The sequence below is a fragment of the Mastomys coucha genome, unplaced genomic scaffold (genome assembly GCF_008632895.1).
Source record: "Mastomys coucha isolate ucsf_1 unplaced genomic scaffold, UCSF_Mcou_1 pScaffold5, whole genome shotgun sequence".
NCBI lineage: Eukaryota > Metazoa > Chordata > Mammalia > Rodentia > Muridae > Mastomys > Mastomys coucha.
Genome location: NW_022196911.1, coordinates 83,437,834 through 83,455,333, shown reverse-complemented (window position 1 = coordinate 83,455,333; position 17,500 = coordinate 83,437,834). Strand labels below are relative to the sequence as shown.

At 41.5% G+C, this 17,500-nt stretch overlaps 1 protein-coding gene and 1 long non-coding RNA gene across 2 annotated transcripts in view; one reads left to right on the top strand and one right to left on the bottom strand.

Annotated features, from left to right (window-relative positions):
- Nucleotides 1-17,146, bottom strand: part of Hsf5 (heat shock transcription factor 5) — a 44,891-nt gene extending 27,745 nt beyond the window's left edge. The window contains exons 1-2 of the mRNA XM_031354406.1: nt 16,405-17,146; nt 10,520-10,894 (exon numbers count right to left, since the gene is read on the bottom strand). Coding sequence (XP_031210266.1) covers nt 10,520-10,894; nt 16,405-17,038 — 1,009 coding nt within the window. The 5' untranslated portion in view covers nt 17,039-17,146. The remainder of the gene's footprint in view (nt 1-10,519; nt 10,895-16,404) is intronic.
- LOC116078957 overlaps nt 17,146-17,500 on the top strand; it is a 1,670-nt gene continuing 1,315 nt past the window's right edge. Inside the window, exon 1 of the long non-coding RNA XR_004113683.1 lies at nt 17,146-17,305. This is a non-coding gene — a long non-coding RNA (uncharacterized LOC116078957). The remainder of the gene's footprint in view (nt 17,306-17,500) is intronic.

Below are 17,500 nucleotides of genomic sequence, written 5' to 3'. Positions count from 1 at the left end.
AAAAGAAAAAAAAAAGAAAAAAAAGGTTACGTCTACCTTTATAATTCCTTTTTTTGTTGTTTTGAGACAGAGTCTCATGTAAACCAAGCTGACCAAAAACTCACAAGTAGCTGGAGGTGACCATGAATTTATGATCCTCTTGTCTCCACTTCACAAGGGCTAGGATTACAGGCATGAGCTACTTCGCCTACTTCATGCAGTGCTGGGGATCAAGCCCAGGGCTCCATGTATAGGAGGCAGGTATTCTAGCAACAATGCTACATCCCCAGCGAGTAATTGATTCTTTAGTACTTAAACATATTATTTTTCTAACCAAATGTTTATTCTTAGTGAAAGTAATTTCATTTCATTAAAAATGGCAAACTGTATTTGTAGTTCCCAAATAATCATTTCAATCATTTTAGCAACTATCTGGAGATGGAAGGGCTTTAAAAGTAAAATAAGTAAATATACTCTCCAATCTACCATTCAACAATGTGAAGGTTTTCTACTGAAAAACATGCAAAAATATTTTTTGCCATTTAGATAAATGGTTAGGAATGGGGATCCTAGTTTCAGTCTGCCTGATTTTGTAGCCTGGCTCCATAATTCAGTATTTTGTACATTTGAACATAGTTAATTACTTCAGGTCTCAATGTTTGCATTCTATTAAAACAGGGGCCTACCTGGTATGGTTATTTCAAGGACCATAATGAGCTACTGTGCACAAAAAACTTAGGATATTAATGGCAGCAATCCAGTATTTTAATGGAAAAATGTTGTGTAGCATTAGGAAACAAACTCAAAAATATATTTCCAAAGCTTTTCCTTATAGTTAAGACTCCATGAACAGATCAAATTCTGCACTGGAACAGTTAACCTTACAGATCCAGTGTTAAGAGGCTGAGCTCTTTTCCAGAGAGCCTCTGCAGAATGGATGAGCATCAGTTATATCATCATCACACCTTTGGGCTAAACAGAAGATGGTGTGTGTTGAATGCCTACCATGTTTCGGGCACAATGGTGGATGCTTCATATGTATCGGTATCAAATGACAACATTAGTTTTAAAAGTTAGTACCGTAAAACTCAAAGATAGTAAGAAATTTGCCAACAGTAACAAGGCTGGATGGTCTACCATGGGCTCACTTTGTATTGAACTTGAGAGAATAAATATGTTGGAAAACGGTGCATCCAAGTAACTGTGGAGGATCTTAAGGGTGTTAGAACTAGAGAAAAGCAGTTCTTCCTCTGGTTGTTACTAAGGAAGACCTAGCCCTCTAGTGGCAGCAAAGACCTAGGCAAGAGCTGCAGGGTTTTGTTTCCTCCTTGTACTGAAAAGCAATGCTTCACTACAAATGAACCAATGCAAAGACTACAGTATTTCTCTGATATTTCAGTAGTAGGACTCCACTGTTTAAATTTCTTGAATAGCTCTTAAACTATTTTCTAAAATAAATTTGTCAGAGGAATAAAAGTACAATATACCCCAGAGAGTGCCATTATAATATGGAGTTGCTAACTGCTTTTAGTATGTAAGTAGACAGCAAACCATAAATGCTAGTCGTGTCCAGTAAGAGGTAAGAAATGGAACGCAAGGAGAGCCTGTGAAGTTATACTCTTCAAAGACTCCTGCTTACCAATGCAGCCTTACTTTATACAGTCAATGAAAAGAGCAGAGTGTGGAATTAGCTAGTCAGCAGTATAAGCAAAGCTAGGTGCCAAAATCCAAGTTTGTGCTTAGTATATGAAAAATGTATGTACTGTGCATTATGAAAGCAATAACATTCTAAAACTAACTTGTGTCCTCAGAAACTCCCTCTATATAAAGATCTTGCTTTGTCTTCCTGAAGGCAGTGCTTACTTAAGGAATTCAGCTTCATGTGTAAGAGAAAGCATAAGCCGGGCGTAATAGCGCACACCTTTAATCCCAGCACTTGGGAGGCAGAGGCAGGCGGATTTCTGAGTTCGAGGCCAGCCTGGTTTAAAGAGAGAGTTCCAGGACAGCCAGGGCTGTACAGAGAAACCCTGTCTCAAAACAAAACAAAACAACAAAAAAACAAAACAAAAAACCCCAAACAACCAAAAATAAGAGAAACAAACTAAACCAAAACAAGCAAAAACTAAAAAGGAAAAGAAAAAGTGTAAATAACAAACTAGAACCCACGTCATATCTAAACAAGAGTAGAAGACGTTTAAATTTGTCTCAATAATAAAAATCCAGAATTACTGAACACCATTGCCTTCTCTATAGGTGATACAAGCACATCTGCGCTTTATTCTGTGGAAATCATCCAAACATAATGCTTCAGACTTGAATCTACTCCAGGACAGCACAGTGTTAATAGTGATAAAATGCCCACCCACAGAACTGCTCAAAAGAAACAGTAGATGTAATAATATACTTAATTTCAAGATCAAGTTACTATAGCAAATAAAGCTGAAATACCTCATTTGTGGTGAAAAAAAAAGTCGCCTGGGAATACAGTGCTTTATAATCTTTCACCTTTACAATGGTGTAAAAGTGATATGCACTCAGTATAAACTCTATGTTGAAACTTTATCCGTTCCTCAGCTTATTCCCCTGAGATGCTGGGTGCCAACAGTAAGCCCCAGTTCCTACCATCCAATACCCTACAATGCCCTACTATTAAACTATGAAAATTCTGAATGTTAGGCGTATTAAATGAATTTTAGTAAACCTTCAACTTACGATCAAGTTATAGAACATGTTGGCATAACTCCATCGTAAGCTGAAGTGTATCTGTATACTCCAATAAGTGAAAGGAGAAATCTGAATTTTTTTTTTTTTTGGTTTTTCGAGACAGGGTTTCTCTGTTTAGTCCTGGCTGTCCTGGAACTTACTATGTAGACCAGGCTGGCCTCCAACTCAGAAATCCACCTGCCTGTGCATTCCAAGCACTGGGGTTAAAGGCGTGCGCTACCACCATCCGGCATTGTTTTTGGTTTTTGAGGCAGGGTTTCTTGATGGGGCCTGGGCTGTCCTGAAACTCACTCTATAGGACCACACCAGCCTTGAACTCAATGAGATCCACCTGCCTTTGCCTCCTGAGTGCTGGGATTAAAGGCATGTGTCAGTACCCTCTGGCCTGAAAAAAAACATTTTTAAGTTGGGTATAGTGATGAAAGGGTAGGCTCTCAACACTCAGAAGGGAAAATGTCAAGTTTGAAGCCAACCTGGGATACACAGCAACATTCTTTCTCAAATAAAACAAAACAAAACTTTTATATCCATGTTCAGAGTAACAATAGTTTAAAAGTGGAAGCAACCTAGAATCTTTCAATAGATAAATGTTAGTGCTTGTATGTATAATTATTATTCATCTTTAAAAGGGAAATTTTGACACATATTACAAAGTGGATGAACCTTTTAAGATATTATGATGGGGCTGGAGAGATGGTTCAGCAGTTAAGAGCACTGGCTGCTCTTCCAGAGGTCCTGAGTTCAATTCCCAGCACCCACATGGTGGCTCACAACTATCTGTAAAAAGATCTGATGTTCTCTTCTGGTGTGTCTGAAGACAGCTACAGTGTACTCATATACATTAAATAAATAAATCTGTTTAAAAAGATATTACGATGAATTAAATCAGCCAGTAACAAAAGGGTAACCATTATATGACTCTACCTGAGGTATTCAATATTCATAGACAGAAAATTAGTGACTGCCAAGGACTGGAAAAGGGAAGCCTGAAAAGCCATTGCTTAGCTCGTACAGTCTCACTTGTATGGTGATAGCTTTAGGAATGATGATTTAGTGACTAGTTTGAATATAGTGACAATGAACTGTACAATTTACAATAACAAATTTACATATTAAATAGTATATAATTCAACTTATATGAGGAATACAAAATAGTCAAATTCACAAACAGGGACGACAGGCTGCTCAGGTCCTGATTTTGGACTGGGGATTATATACATTTTATTATAAAGATGGCACGGTTTTGCTCTATTTCTTCTGGGAGATAAAGCGCTTTCTGGAGGCAAATCCCTCTTTTCCATAAACACTAAGTCATACCTGAGCACAGTAACAAAACACTCGGAAATACATTACTCCATATTCTATATTTGTTTCTGTATATCATGCAAGATTAAAACCCTAAAAACCAAACTTTTGAATGTAAGCAAATTATAAATGGTAGAGTACTTACCTAGTATGTGCAGAGACCTAGGCTCTACCCAAATACTGAACAAGAACCCCACCTCCCCTCAAAAAGCACTTTAAAAAGCAATGAGAGCTTTGCAAAAGATGGCATTTCTGTTTCCATTCTTTGTGAATCTGTATATATCAATAGTTTATAAAAATCAATAGCTGTGACAGAAAACTCAAAAACAAAACAAAACAAAAACAATGAGCGCCTTTAATCCCAGCACGTGGGAGGCAGACACAGGCAGGCCTCTTCTGTGGGCCCCAGGCCAGCCAGAACCACAAGTGAGAATGATAACTAACGTTTTTGCCTAAAGACAAATCAAAAAACAATTTTAAATAATAAGATATTTTAAAATAAAAATATTCAAAAATTTTATGTATCTTGAATTTCAAGATTGTACTTTAATTATGTATACATCTCTATGTGGGTTTGTATGTGTGCATGCAGGAGTCCATGGAAGACAGTAGAGAGCACTGGGTCCAACTGTCCCCTGGAACAGGAGACAGTTATAGACCAACTCTGAGCCATTTTTCCAGGCCCCAAAGCATATATTTATATAAATTTAGCCTTTATTAGTTACTAGCCTCATTTAAGACTGATTTTTGAAAATATTTTAGTGTGCATGCGTGTGCGTGTGTGTGTGTGTGTGTGTGTGTGTGTGTGTGTGTGTGTGTGTGTGTAGAAGCTAGAGGCTGGTGTCAAATATCTTCCTCAATTACTCTCTTCCTCAGTTTTGAGGGGCTCTCTTCCTGAAGTTGGAGCTCTGGGGATCCCCTGTCTCTGCTTCCCAGTGTTAGGAGCACAGGTATACATTATTGGATTGGCCTTTTATGTGAGTATTGAGTGTCAAAACGCAGGACCTCAAGCTTGTATAGCAAACACTACTGACTGAACCATTTCCCCAGCTCCTCTTATCCTGTGTGCATGTGCGTGTGTGTGTGCATGTGTGTGTGTGCGCTTGCGAGGGCACTTTCTGAAACAGGATCTCATGTAGCCCAGGCTGGCCCAGAACTCCTGAACCTATCGTCTCTACATCTCAAGTGCTGACATTACAAATGTGTTCTTTCATACTATATTTTATCATTTACATGTAAATAGTGTTTCAATTTCTATAAAACCTGTTCACAGATATTATTCAGTTTCTGGCCCAAACTATTATGGCTTCCTTATAGAATGAGAAATTAGGAAATATGATAACTTACTAAAGGCCATATTAGACGACTAAATGAAAAGCTGGGACTTGAACCAGTTCACTCTACTCAATGGAATGTTGCCACGGGCCCATTATAATCAAGAACTCTGCTAGGAGGACAAGGTACTGCACATTAAAGCAGCCGCACTAGCCAGAGCCTCCACTTGGCTTTCTTTATTGGGATAGAATAAACTATTAACTTGGGCCAGTCCCAATGCCACCAGCAGCAATATAAGGGCAGATCTCTCCTCCATCAACCTCTTCATTAGATAATGAAGAGGTTACCCTACCTGAGAAGAGCTAATTCTGGCACAGAGAAATACCAGGATTCCCTTAAAAGAAAAACAAGACAAAAACAACAACAAAAGAAGCCACACACACACAGACACACACAGACACACACACAGACACAGACACACACACAGACACACATACAGACACACACACATACAGACACACACACAGACACACACACACACAGACACACACACATACAGACACACACACACACAGACACAGACACACACACAGACACACATACAGACACACACACATACAGACACACACACACACACACACACACACACACACACACACGGTGGGGTGCAGGCGGCTGGGGAGAGGCCTTCTTTTCTAAGGTAGGTAGACAGGAGAAACAGCATTCGTGCAGGCTGGGCTTCCTTCCAGTTTGCTACTTACTAATTGCACCTCAGCTTCCCATCTATAAGATGATAAAAACCTATCTTACCATAAGGAAAGGCTGAGAATTAAATGAGTTAGTATTTGGAAAGTCCTTAAAACAGTGTCTGGTCATAGCAATTGCTACAAAAGTACTCGTTTAAAAATGAGATCAAGGACAGTTTTGTTAATTACTACTTTGATCTTAAAAATGTAACTTTGGGTGCTGGAGAGATGGTTCAGCAGTTAAGAGCACTGACTACTCTTCCAGAGGTCCTGAGTTCAATTCCCAGCAACCACATGGTGGCTCACAACCATCTGTAATGGGGTCTGATGCCCTCTTCTGGTGTGTCTGAAGACAGTTGTAGTGTATTCATTTACTTAAAATAAATATTTTTTTAAAAATGTAACTTTGGGGACCGAAAGAGAAGGCTCATTGGGTGAGGCAGTGTGAACACAAGTGTGAGGACCAGGGTGTGGATCGTTAGTGTTCATATAACAGCCAGACAATCATGAGGCAGTGACAGAAGGTGCCCTGGGCACTGTGACGAGCTATACTAGCCAAACCATGGAGATACTCTGCCCCCGTATATTCAATATGTAGAGAATCAACTAATACCACATAAAATATTTTGTCTTCGAAGGATGATGAATTTAAAAATGTGAACAAGGTACGCAAGGAAAACTAGTGCTTCAAAGGAGGGCAGATATAAAAGTTACTCTAATGATCAGTGTGTGTTTTGTTTTGTTTTCGAGACAGGGTTTCTCTGTGTAGCCCTGGCTGTCCTGGAACTCACTCTGTAGACCAGGCCAGCCTTAAACTCAAAGATCTGCCTGCCTCTGCCTCTGCCTCCCAGTGGTGGGATTTAAGGAGATGATCATTTTGTTAGTCAGCCTGATGGCATTGTTTTTTTAGTTTCTGGATTTCAAATTTCAACTACAAAAATTAATCATTTATTAAATTAAAGTTAAATTTTTGGGCCATAAAGTCATAAATTAAAAGAGGCCAAATCCAAGTGTTTTGTTGTTGTTGTTTATCCTAATTATTTGAGTAATTAAGTAATTAATTTTGAAATAGAGTCTTAAAATATTTAGTCCTGATGTCCTGGACTTTACTATATAGACCAGGCCAGCCTTGAACTCAGAGATCTGACTGCCTCTGCCTTCTGAATGCTAAGGTTAAAAGCACCCAGCGTTTTCCCCCTCGACAACAGAGACTAGAAAAGGCTAGCAGAACTCCTAGAATTGGAGTTATAAATGACTGTGAGCCATCATGTGGAAGGTGGGAACTGAACCCAGGTCTTCTGCAAGAGCAGCCAGTGCTCCTAACCAGCAAGCCAGCTATCTCTCCAGCTCCCCACAACTCATTTTTAGATGAAGTTTAGTGTTTTCTATTAAAATTTTATTTGAATCTTAGATCACAAGAGTTTGTTTTGAAGGAACTGAAATATCATAATTTTCAGTTAGTCTTTCTGTTATGACCTAAGTGAATGTGGTAGGGACTGCCTTGACTGTCAGTAGACTTTGAGAAGGATCTTCATTATACTGTTAATAGGTGCTTACTAAATACTGATTGCTTAGCATTTTGTATCCTATCTGGAGAAATTCAGCGATTGCACAGTATTTTCTATGCATTCTCTTTTCCAGAGCAGATAGCTTATATTTAACAATACAGCTCTAGTTATACAGTACTTCAGAATGTGCACGGTGCCTTCAATTACTTCATGCCACGTGTTAGAAGCCACCACAGCACTTCTCAGCCAGTCATGACTTCTCCCGCTCGTATTCTGAGAAACTTTAGAGTCATTTCAAATTATCATTCCTAAATGACAAAACAGCCCAAACAACACAGCATGACATAAACTACCCAACAACAGGAGCTCTTGCTTTGCTTCTTTTTTGTGTTCTTCAGTGCTGGGGTTAGAGTCAGGGCCTCATGCGTACTAGGCCAAAGTTCCATCACTAAGCTACAAGCCCCACTTCCTTCTTGTTCTTTTAAAAATGTCTGTGCCCACATTCTTACCTTGACCTCTTGCAGACAAGTATTAACTTACAAGTTCATAATCAAGCTAAAATAAAGTTTTTTGTTGCTGTTGTTTTGTTTTGGCTTCCGTTTTTCGAGACAAGAGTTTTTCTATGTATCCTTGGCTGTCCTGGAACCTGCTCTGTAGACCAGGCTGACTTCGAACTAAGAATACCATCTGGCCGTGCAGTGGTGGTGGCATGCCTTTAATCCCAGCACTGGGAGGCAGAGGCAGGCAGATCTCTGTGAGTTTGAGGCCAGCCTGGTTTACAGAGTGAGTTCCAGGACAGCCAGGGCTATACAGAGAAACAAAATACAAAACCAAATCAAAATATACTACCTACCTACACATATATTATGCATACACATAATCCAGCTAAAATCACTTAGCTAACAATGCCAATTTGTTTATTAAAATCCTAGATTAAATTTATACATTCAGTGGATAAGTAAGAGCTAATACATTCATGTTTATAAGTAAGTACATTACTAAAATCAGGATATGATCTAGTTGTTAAAGATAACTATTGTTAAAAAGTAAATAAAAATAAATATCTTTTAAAGAAAAAATATTGGATTAAACTCACCAGTAACAAAAACCTATTTGTTGCTATATTTAAGATAGATAGCTTATAAACATGAATTTAGCCATCTTCTACTTTTAAAGATTGCAAAGATTTTTTTTTCTTCAAAGAAGTAGCTGCAAATCTGGAAAATATTAGAGCTCAATCATTTTCTATATAAGATTATAAGTTTAAAATTTTTCTAATGGGCAAAATGGTACTCTGGGTTCTCTTCAGACCAGATAAGTTTTCTCAGCTCAGTATTACTAATAGGCCAAGTAATAACCTCATCTTTACTCTCCTTATCGTCAGCTCCACGACTAGAGAGAGAAGCTGAACCCCAAACATCCACAACTGGATTCTACTGAGATGCTCAGTGAGAAAGAGCACTGCCTTTGCATAGGGGAGTGTAAGGGGTGACAATCAAACCCACATTTAGATAGTAGCAGTCAGTAATACCGCAAACAGAATAGTCACCATGTTGACAACTCCTCAATGGAAAGGAGAATTTAATTCCTTTTCTAGTTCCTATTTTTTTCCTTCCTTCATCAAACCTTCCCTAGGTGGACGGCTTAGCAAACACCTTACAGAGCTTCTCTCTAGATCTGCAAACTGACAGAAATTAATGCTTCTTCTAGGTCCTTAATTCATAAAAAAAAAAGTCCCTTCCTTCTCTTTCTGGTCTTCTCTGAAAGCTTTGACACTTGTCTTGCTATGCAGACTTGTCCAACCTAGGCCACAGACAGCCAAGGATAGTTATGAATGACACCCAACACAAAATTACTTAAAACATTATGAGAATTCTTGTAATTTTTTTTTTCAAGACAGGGTTTCTCTGTGTAGCCCTGGCTGTCCTGGAACTCACTCTGTAGACCAGGCTGGCCTCGAACTCAGAAATCTGCCTGCCTCTGCCTCCCAAGTGCTAGGATTAAAGGTATGTGCCACCACTGCCCGGCAAGAATTTTTATAATTTTTTAACTCAATTGTGTGGCTATTGAGGGTGAACTTTGTCTTGATGTCAAAACATTGGACAAGCTTAGAACCACACATGAGGAAACATGTGCCACTGCTACCGAGTTCCTACAAAACAGGATATAATGCAAAGGAAAGCATAGCATCTTGCAAAAAGGCATTTGCAAACACCCGTGGGACCCACTGGACGGGATCTAGCAGTGTGCTCAGATCAAGTCCCAGCTATGGCTGCCAGGTTCTAGCCTGTATCCTGAGACCTTAGCTGTCTGGGGAACAGTGCAGGCCTCCAGCACTCTCCACACTCTAAGGAGTTGATTTTCAAAGAGTATGTGTTCTTATGAAACTTCATTACTGAAATGCTAAAAAGATTCGGTTGAGGTCATCTCATTTGTGAAATAAAAAGCATATCTTAAGAACATAACATTGCAATGATGATGGAATAAGAGTAAGGATCCAGGGCAGGCACAGAGCTAAGCTTCAGAACTAGAATACACTTGGAGGATACAGAATTTTCATTTCACTGAAAAGATACACTTTTATGTAGTAGCAGATTCTTAGAATCCTTAAGAACAGATAAAACTTTCTATGTATTGTATATGCAGGGTTTACTTCAGTTAGGCATACATAGAGGGCGAGGCGTGTAAGTGTGAGTGCAGGTGCTCTTCAAAGCCAGAGGCAGTGGATCCCTGGAGCTCAGGTTACAGACAGTCGTGAGTCATCTGACATGGGAGCTACCACCTTCTGCAAGAACAGTGTATTCTTTTAACCACTGAGCCATCTCTCCAGCCCCTAATAGTTATAGGTTGGTTAAGAAGTCATTGACATTTCTAAATGCATATTCCTGTTTGTTAAGCACACAAAGATTAAAATGTGATAAAAATGTAAATGTCCATATAAACTCCCTTTGACAGAAGCCAGTGAACTTGAATGCCTCCTACCTGCTGGATAGTAGGCTTGGGAGTACTGCGCGGAGGGTGTGTAGTTACTATACTTTTGGGAGGAGCTGACCATTGTTTGAGGACCTTGTTGAACGTGTACAGATGTGGCGCTGGGCTGCAGCGTATAAGTAACCTCAGTTGGAAATCTCTGCAGTACAGGAAACGGAACCCCTTTATCTGAAAAAGTGGGAGACGTCTCCACTTGTCCAGGGTGCATTCCAAGGGAGTTCTGCCATGTTCTAGGAGGAATCGGGGTACGATCTAAACCTTTCAGAGGGAAAGCGCTGTGGTTGTGGGACGAAGTTGATACGTAGGAATAAGGAGACAAATTATCTCTCCGGAATGACCGGTGAAATTGTCCTACAGCCACTGGTCCTGAATAAAAGAGGAAGAACATATTTACAAACTTCACAAAACATCATCAGACAGTAAATCAAAGGTCAAAACAACTGTTCACCTATCAAATCTTTTTAACACAATAGAATTTTGAATTTAGCAAAAATGAATTCAGAATACAGTGCTAAAAGAATAAGCAACTCTCAATTCTTAACAGGACTGCCAGCAAAGGTAAAGTGGCCGTATGATGTAAATTAACCCAAACTAGGAGTTGTCCAGGCAGCCTTTCAAGCCGTTTGGAAACTTTAATAAGTAGGAAAGTATCACCCTACTATATACATCAATGTTCAGAATAAATAAGAATTCATAAAATGGCCACAAGGAGATATCACACCCTTCATCCCCCTTTCAATTACTGTTCCATCTCTTTATTTCAGTGATTAAGTATCCGTCCCTATTGTCAGAGTGTGCCTGCTACAACATGTATACAGCTGTCAGGATGCTTTCCTGGTGTCAGTTCTTCCCACTACCATGTGGGTTCTGGGGATGGAATTCAGCGAGCATCTTTATTCTCTGAACCATTTCACTGGTCCCTTTATTTATTTTATATTTATTTATGTAGTTAATTTTTTAGAGACAGTCTTGCTATGTTGCTCTGACCTGACCTGATTACTCACTATATAGCCCAGGTTCTAACCTGAAGTAATTGTCCTGCCTCAGCCAACTGAGTGAAGAATCAAAGGCATGTGCCACAACACTCAGCTTCAAAAACAATTCTTGTACAAAAGTCAGGCTTGAAAACTCCCATCTAGTTTTCTTCATCTTTTCAATCAATCAAGAAATCACCTTACATGAGGTTTTTGGTTTTGTTGTTCTTCCTTTGCAGGTCTGGGTATCAACCAAGGGTTTTGCATATGCTGGGTAATGGGTAAGCACTTGACCCAGTGAGCTATACTGAAAGCCCTGTATTTTTATTTTCCTTTAGTCTCTAATAGAGAACCTTCCCAGGAACCAAACACTGACTTGCACATGTGTCATAGGAAATAATGATTAAACCTTTAGATATCAAGTCTCAGAGACTCTGACACAAGTATTTGCTTTTTAAAAATCTAACCAGATAGGAAAAAAGGACAAAAGTATATAATTTAAAAATGATAGCTATAAATATTATAGCCTAGATTTACTTTATAGATTGCAATTTATTTTATTTTATTTTTTTAGCATAGAATAGTTTATTCAGGGCATGGGGAGGGGACTTAAGAGGGTAGTAGAGGGAGAGAAAGGCAGAGAGAAGGAGAGAGTAGAGAAGTAGAAGAGAGGCTGGTCATGACCACATGGAGAGAAGGGGGAAGGGGACGGGGAGGGGGAAAGGGGGAAAGAGGCAAGGGAGAGAAGCAGGAGTAAGAGTGCAATTCTTAAATATAAAAAAACTAAACTAATTTATTCAAAAGGAGAATATTACCTATTGGTTACATGTGTGGTTCACAATTTCCTTTCAACATGTTTTATTAAGATAATCTTATTAATTTACTTTATTAAGCTAATCTTTAGTAAACAGAGGCAAACTTAATTTATGTGTGACTTCAGTGCCAAGCTACATGCTGAAAGATATCACCTGAATATCTACCCACTCAAATTATAAATCACTCAACACTTTACATGTCTCCCATTCTATTTCTATGGCAATCAATTTCCTTAGCAAATAAAGCATTACCATGAAGAATAAACAAATACATGCGTGAATACTAACAATACAAATTCTGGAGCCTGAGAGATCAAGGACTCTATTAATGAAGAGAAAAATTACTAATTCAGAAGCACAAAGAACAGCTTTTATGATGTTGCTTGCCGACCAGTTTCTAACATCACATACCTTGAACTCACCACCAGCAGTCTGGTTCTAAAGAAACTGGTACTCTTCACGACAGCTATCTCTGAGGATCCCAACTACCCTGTCCCTACTTGATTTCTCCTTGGATGCCTCACATGTCAAAACTACATGCTGCAAATGGCTCATTAAATCTTCTGAACTTTTCAGGGACAGGCTGTTAAATCTCTAGTTGGGTTCCAAAAATGTAGTTTAGATCTGAATTTAAAAAATAAATTCTACCCAGCACTTGGGAGGCAGAGGCAGGTGGATTTCTGAGTTCGAGACCAGCCTGGTCTACAAAGTGAGTTCCAGGACAGCCAGAGCTACACAGAGAAACCCTGTCTCGAAAAACCAAAATAAATAAATAAATAAATAAATTCTTCTCCTCCCTTAATCAACTGAGTGATGGGTAATTACCTGTTTTAGTCACTGAAAAGCAAAGACTACTGCCAGGATTAGAAGGCCACTCCTGAGGAGCTGTCCACAGTTGATGGCTTCTGGGAAAAGGAGGGTCAGTTTTCTTTAAGGGTATGGCCTCTATTGTGTCAGCCTCTCTCCAGTGGATGGCCCACACCCACAAGTACAGGGCAGTATAAATTAGATTCAATTTTTTTATATACATAAAAAAAGAGGAAATTGGTGGGTGTGGATTTGGAAGGAGTTAAGAGGGAGGAGTGAGGGATGAATATGATGAAAATACATTCTATAAAATATTCAAAGAATTAATAAAAACAGGCCCAAAACAATTGTGTGGGGGAGTGTGAGCAAAGGTCATTAATTTGCTTCTTAAAGAACTAAGACATAATTAGTTCTTTTTTGTTCTTTTAAGCACTAGGTAATAGGACTCACTCTAACCAACTTTATAAACCACCACATTCACGTCTTCAGAATACTTTTAAGGTATATTTGGAATGTTTGAATTTGGAATTCTGGAAATGTAGGGCATGATGGGTTTTTGTCTTTAATGATTCTGTTCCTTTTATGGAAATGAAACCAAACTAATTATCTGTCAACAATCCCAAATTTTGGGCTGGTGAGATGGCTCAGCAGGTAAAGGGCATTGACTGCTCTTCCAAAGGTCCTGAGTTCAAATCCCAGCAACCACATGGTGGCTCACAACCCCTGTAATGAGATCTGACACCCTCTTCTGGTGTATCTGAAGACAGCTACAGTGTACTTATTTATAATAATAAATAAATCTTTGGGCCTGAGAGAGCAGGCTGATTGGAGCGAGCAGAGGTCCTAAAACTCAATTCCCAACAACCACACAAAGGCTCACAACTATCTGTAAAACTACAATGTGTATTCATATATATAAAATAAATAATTAAAAAAAAAACTTTCCCTAAAGCAATTCTTAAAAAAAAAAGATGGACATGGACATTGCTCATGGACAGCCTGTGGTGTTCATACAAGAGTATCTACTTCCCAAACTTTAAACAAACGAAGAAAAAAAAATGAAGAAAAAAAAAGAATGTTCACACTTTTCATCAAGTATATTCTTGACTTAGAAGATCTAAATAAAAGAGGGCTGGGTCCTAAAACAAACTCTTCTACAATTAAGAGGGATTAGGAAAGTAGGAAGCAGCAATCGTATAACTGAGGCAAGTTGAAGTAGAATAAAAGAATTAGGCGTGGGAGCCAGGCAAGGTGGCACATGGCTATAATCCCAGCCTTGGGGGCCTGAGTTAGAAAGACTTACCCGGACTACATGGCAAGACCTTGTGCCCAAAAATTAAAACAGAAAGCAAACAAGCAAACACCCCACCCCCAAAACAACAGGTGAAAGTAGAAGAGCCAAAGACCTTAGAACATAAAAGCAAGCAAATTGCAACAGTGTTTCTGAATTTAACAGAAGAATCACTTTACACCTGAATGAGAAACACAATTGCCTTCTGCCATAAGTCTCTGCTACAGGCAATCCTAACACCCCTCCTGCACAGGACAACAGGGAGAGAATAGGAGATGCCTGAAAACATACATCCTGCACATACACTGAAAAGGTATGAATTTTTATCAACAAATAACCTTTAAACTGCTTAAATAAGCTGGACACTGGCCTTCTGAACACAACTGGAAAAATAAAATAACCGGGTAAAGGTACTTGCCACCAAGCCTGATGACTCCTTTGATCCCAGTAGAACAGACTCATAACAAGTTGCCCTTTGACCTCCACACATATGCCATACCTCAAGAGCACATGTGTACACATATACACAAGTAAGTAAATATATGTAATTTTAAATACCAACAAAAAGAATACAACTGATTTAAAACAGTTAAGAGGGAAAGATTAAAGAAAACTGTTATTTGCCTGTCCTTTCTCCTTATGCCCTCTAGAAATAAGGCTTTAAAAATAAAATAAACCACCCAAGCTAGAGTTTCTGCTGAACATATTCTGTAGGATTGTCTCCACTGTCTTTCTCCACACAATTCCCCAACCAAATGGAGGACTATTGCCCTGAGGTAGCTCACTATTCCTTTAGAATTCCTTTAGAACATTCCTGTGCCAGTTATTTTCTCAACATGTTACTGGAACTTTAACCTGGTTCCTTATCTTCTAAGCTCCACAGACAGAAAACCGAGGTCCTATCTTCCAAATTCCAAATGCAGCATTGCCCCAGTACTGGGCCTAGATTAAACTGACCAGAGTGGTATTTGTCCATTTACATTTTTCCCATGCTTCAAAGTCTGAAAATTGTTTCTATTAGTCTTCTATGTGAAGGTGAAAAAAAAAATCCAAATTCTGATTATTGCATCCTGTTGCTTTCTTGGTACAGCTGTCTATTGTGACCTCCATATAGAGCAAAGGAACACCGCCACCCTCACCTGTGTAAGAGTGCAGAAAGGCCCTTCAAATCAAGTCCATGAAATAACTGTGACCATAGGTTTCTTAACTTTTCATTGAATATTTACAGTCTCCCTCCCTCTCCCCTGAATGACCAGGAATTGTGAAAAGTCAATAAACTATTAATGTCTGCGTTCTAAAATCCTTTTAAACTTAAGTCTTGACATCTGGTCTTTGTTTCATTTTTAGCCATATTGCTTTATGTTTGTCCAACCATACCATCCCAAGTAAGTCATCAAACTCCAAGTATTAGTGAGTTGGTTCTACTCTGGATCAAAGCTTGCCCCTTAGATCACACATAAACAGTGTCTACCTCTCTATTTAGTGTCAATAGGTGGAAGGTGGAGCGTCTCTGAACAAACATGCACTCCAGGGACCTGTTCCTCTTTTCCTTGGTTGGGTAAATAACGCCTTAAGTTTTCTTGGTGGTGACTTTGTTCCTTCGCACCCAACCTGTAGAGTGTCTGCCAGTTCTTTTGACTGCGAGACAATGGAGGCCTCTCCTACCCCATGCTTTGATAAATACAATGGAGAGACTAGGTATAGGTAAACAGTTCAAGAGGTTTGGTAGTATGTTAGCTTATGGGGCTCGCTCTCTTGGAGAAGAGTTGAAAAGCCAGCGTAAAGCCCGTGTCCTTCCCACAGCTAAACTCAGACCGGCATCTTCCCGGTCTTATGGACTTATGCTTATGGACTCTTGGCAGAGGAAATGCAAGTGCTAGCGAGGATGATGTGACCTAGTCTTGGGGGTCTGCAGAGACGCGGTGTTTGCTCCCTGCCGCCCGCCCACGTGCTTGGTGGAGAGCGAGGATCCAGGTGGCACACACTCACCGTGCTGCTCTGGCCGGGGCCCAGCAGGCTGGGGCGGCGGGTCCTGATGCTGCAGCGGGGAGGTAGAAGCTGAGGCAGAGGCGGAGGCCGACGTGATGAGGAGCCGCTGGAAGCGGTTGGGCGGGCGACAGGGCACCTCCAGTCCGGCCGCCAGCTTGGCCTTGTTGGCGCTGGTAAGCCTCTTGAGGTGAACGAGCAGCTGAGGCTGGTCGCGGCGGAAATGCGGGCTGTGGAAGTGGTGGAGTGGCCCGTCGCCCGCCGGCCCGCCAGCCCCAGGCCCGGGCCCGGGCCCCGCCGCCCCCGGCCCACCCAGCACCACCTTGCGGAAGCCGTAGAGGTTGAGCTGGCGGATGAAGCTGGTGAAGTTGGTGGTTTTGAAGAGCTCGGGCTCGGCCCCGGCCGCCCCGACGCCGCTGCCGCCGCCCCCGACGCCGCTCCCGGCTCCCCCCGCGCCCCCGGCCCCCGGGCCCGGCGGGCTGAGCAGCTCGGCCTCGAAGAGCGGCTGGTCGATGAGCAGCCCCTCGCCTCGGCCGTCCCAGCGGATGGAGCGGTACCGAGGGCTGTTCACCAGCCGCCACAGCTTGGCGGGGAAGTTGTTGGGGTTGATGGGGGTGGACAGCAGCGCCTCCTCCATCGCCCGCCCGGGCCCTGGGCCTCGCCCCGCCGAGCCTGGCTCTCCCACCGTTCTCGATCCCCCGGGCCTTCGCTGCGCCCTGCCCCCTCCTGCCAGCGCCCGGCCGCCGAGGCCCGGACCGTTGGCGCACGAGTCCCGGCACGCCCTCCGGGGTGGCCAATGGGGCCTCGAGTTCCCGCCGCGTGGTGGCCGACGGGGCGCGAGCCCGCCCTCCCCCTCGGTGGGGTGCACGCCTTCGAGGACGCCGGGGGACACTGCGACTCAAGGGTACCTTCGCGTGCCTTCCAGAACCGGCCCCTCTCCGTCTGGTCCCCGGAGGGCAGCACACCAGGGAACTGAGGTTCCTGAGGACAAAGCGGCCGGCTTTCTGGCCGGCGGATGGACAGACGGCCGGCCAGCCGGTTTACCTCTGCAGACTCTGAGGGGCAGCCAGCGGGGATTCAGAACGCAGAGTGCGCTCAG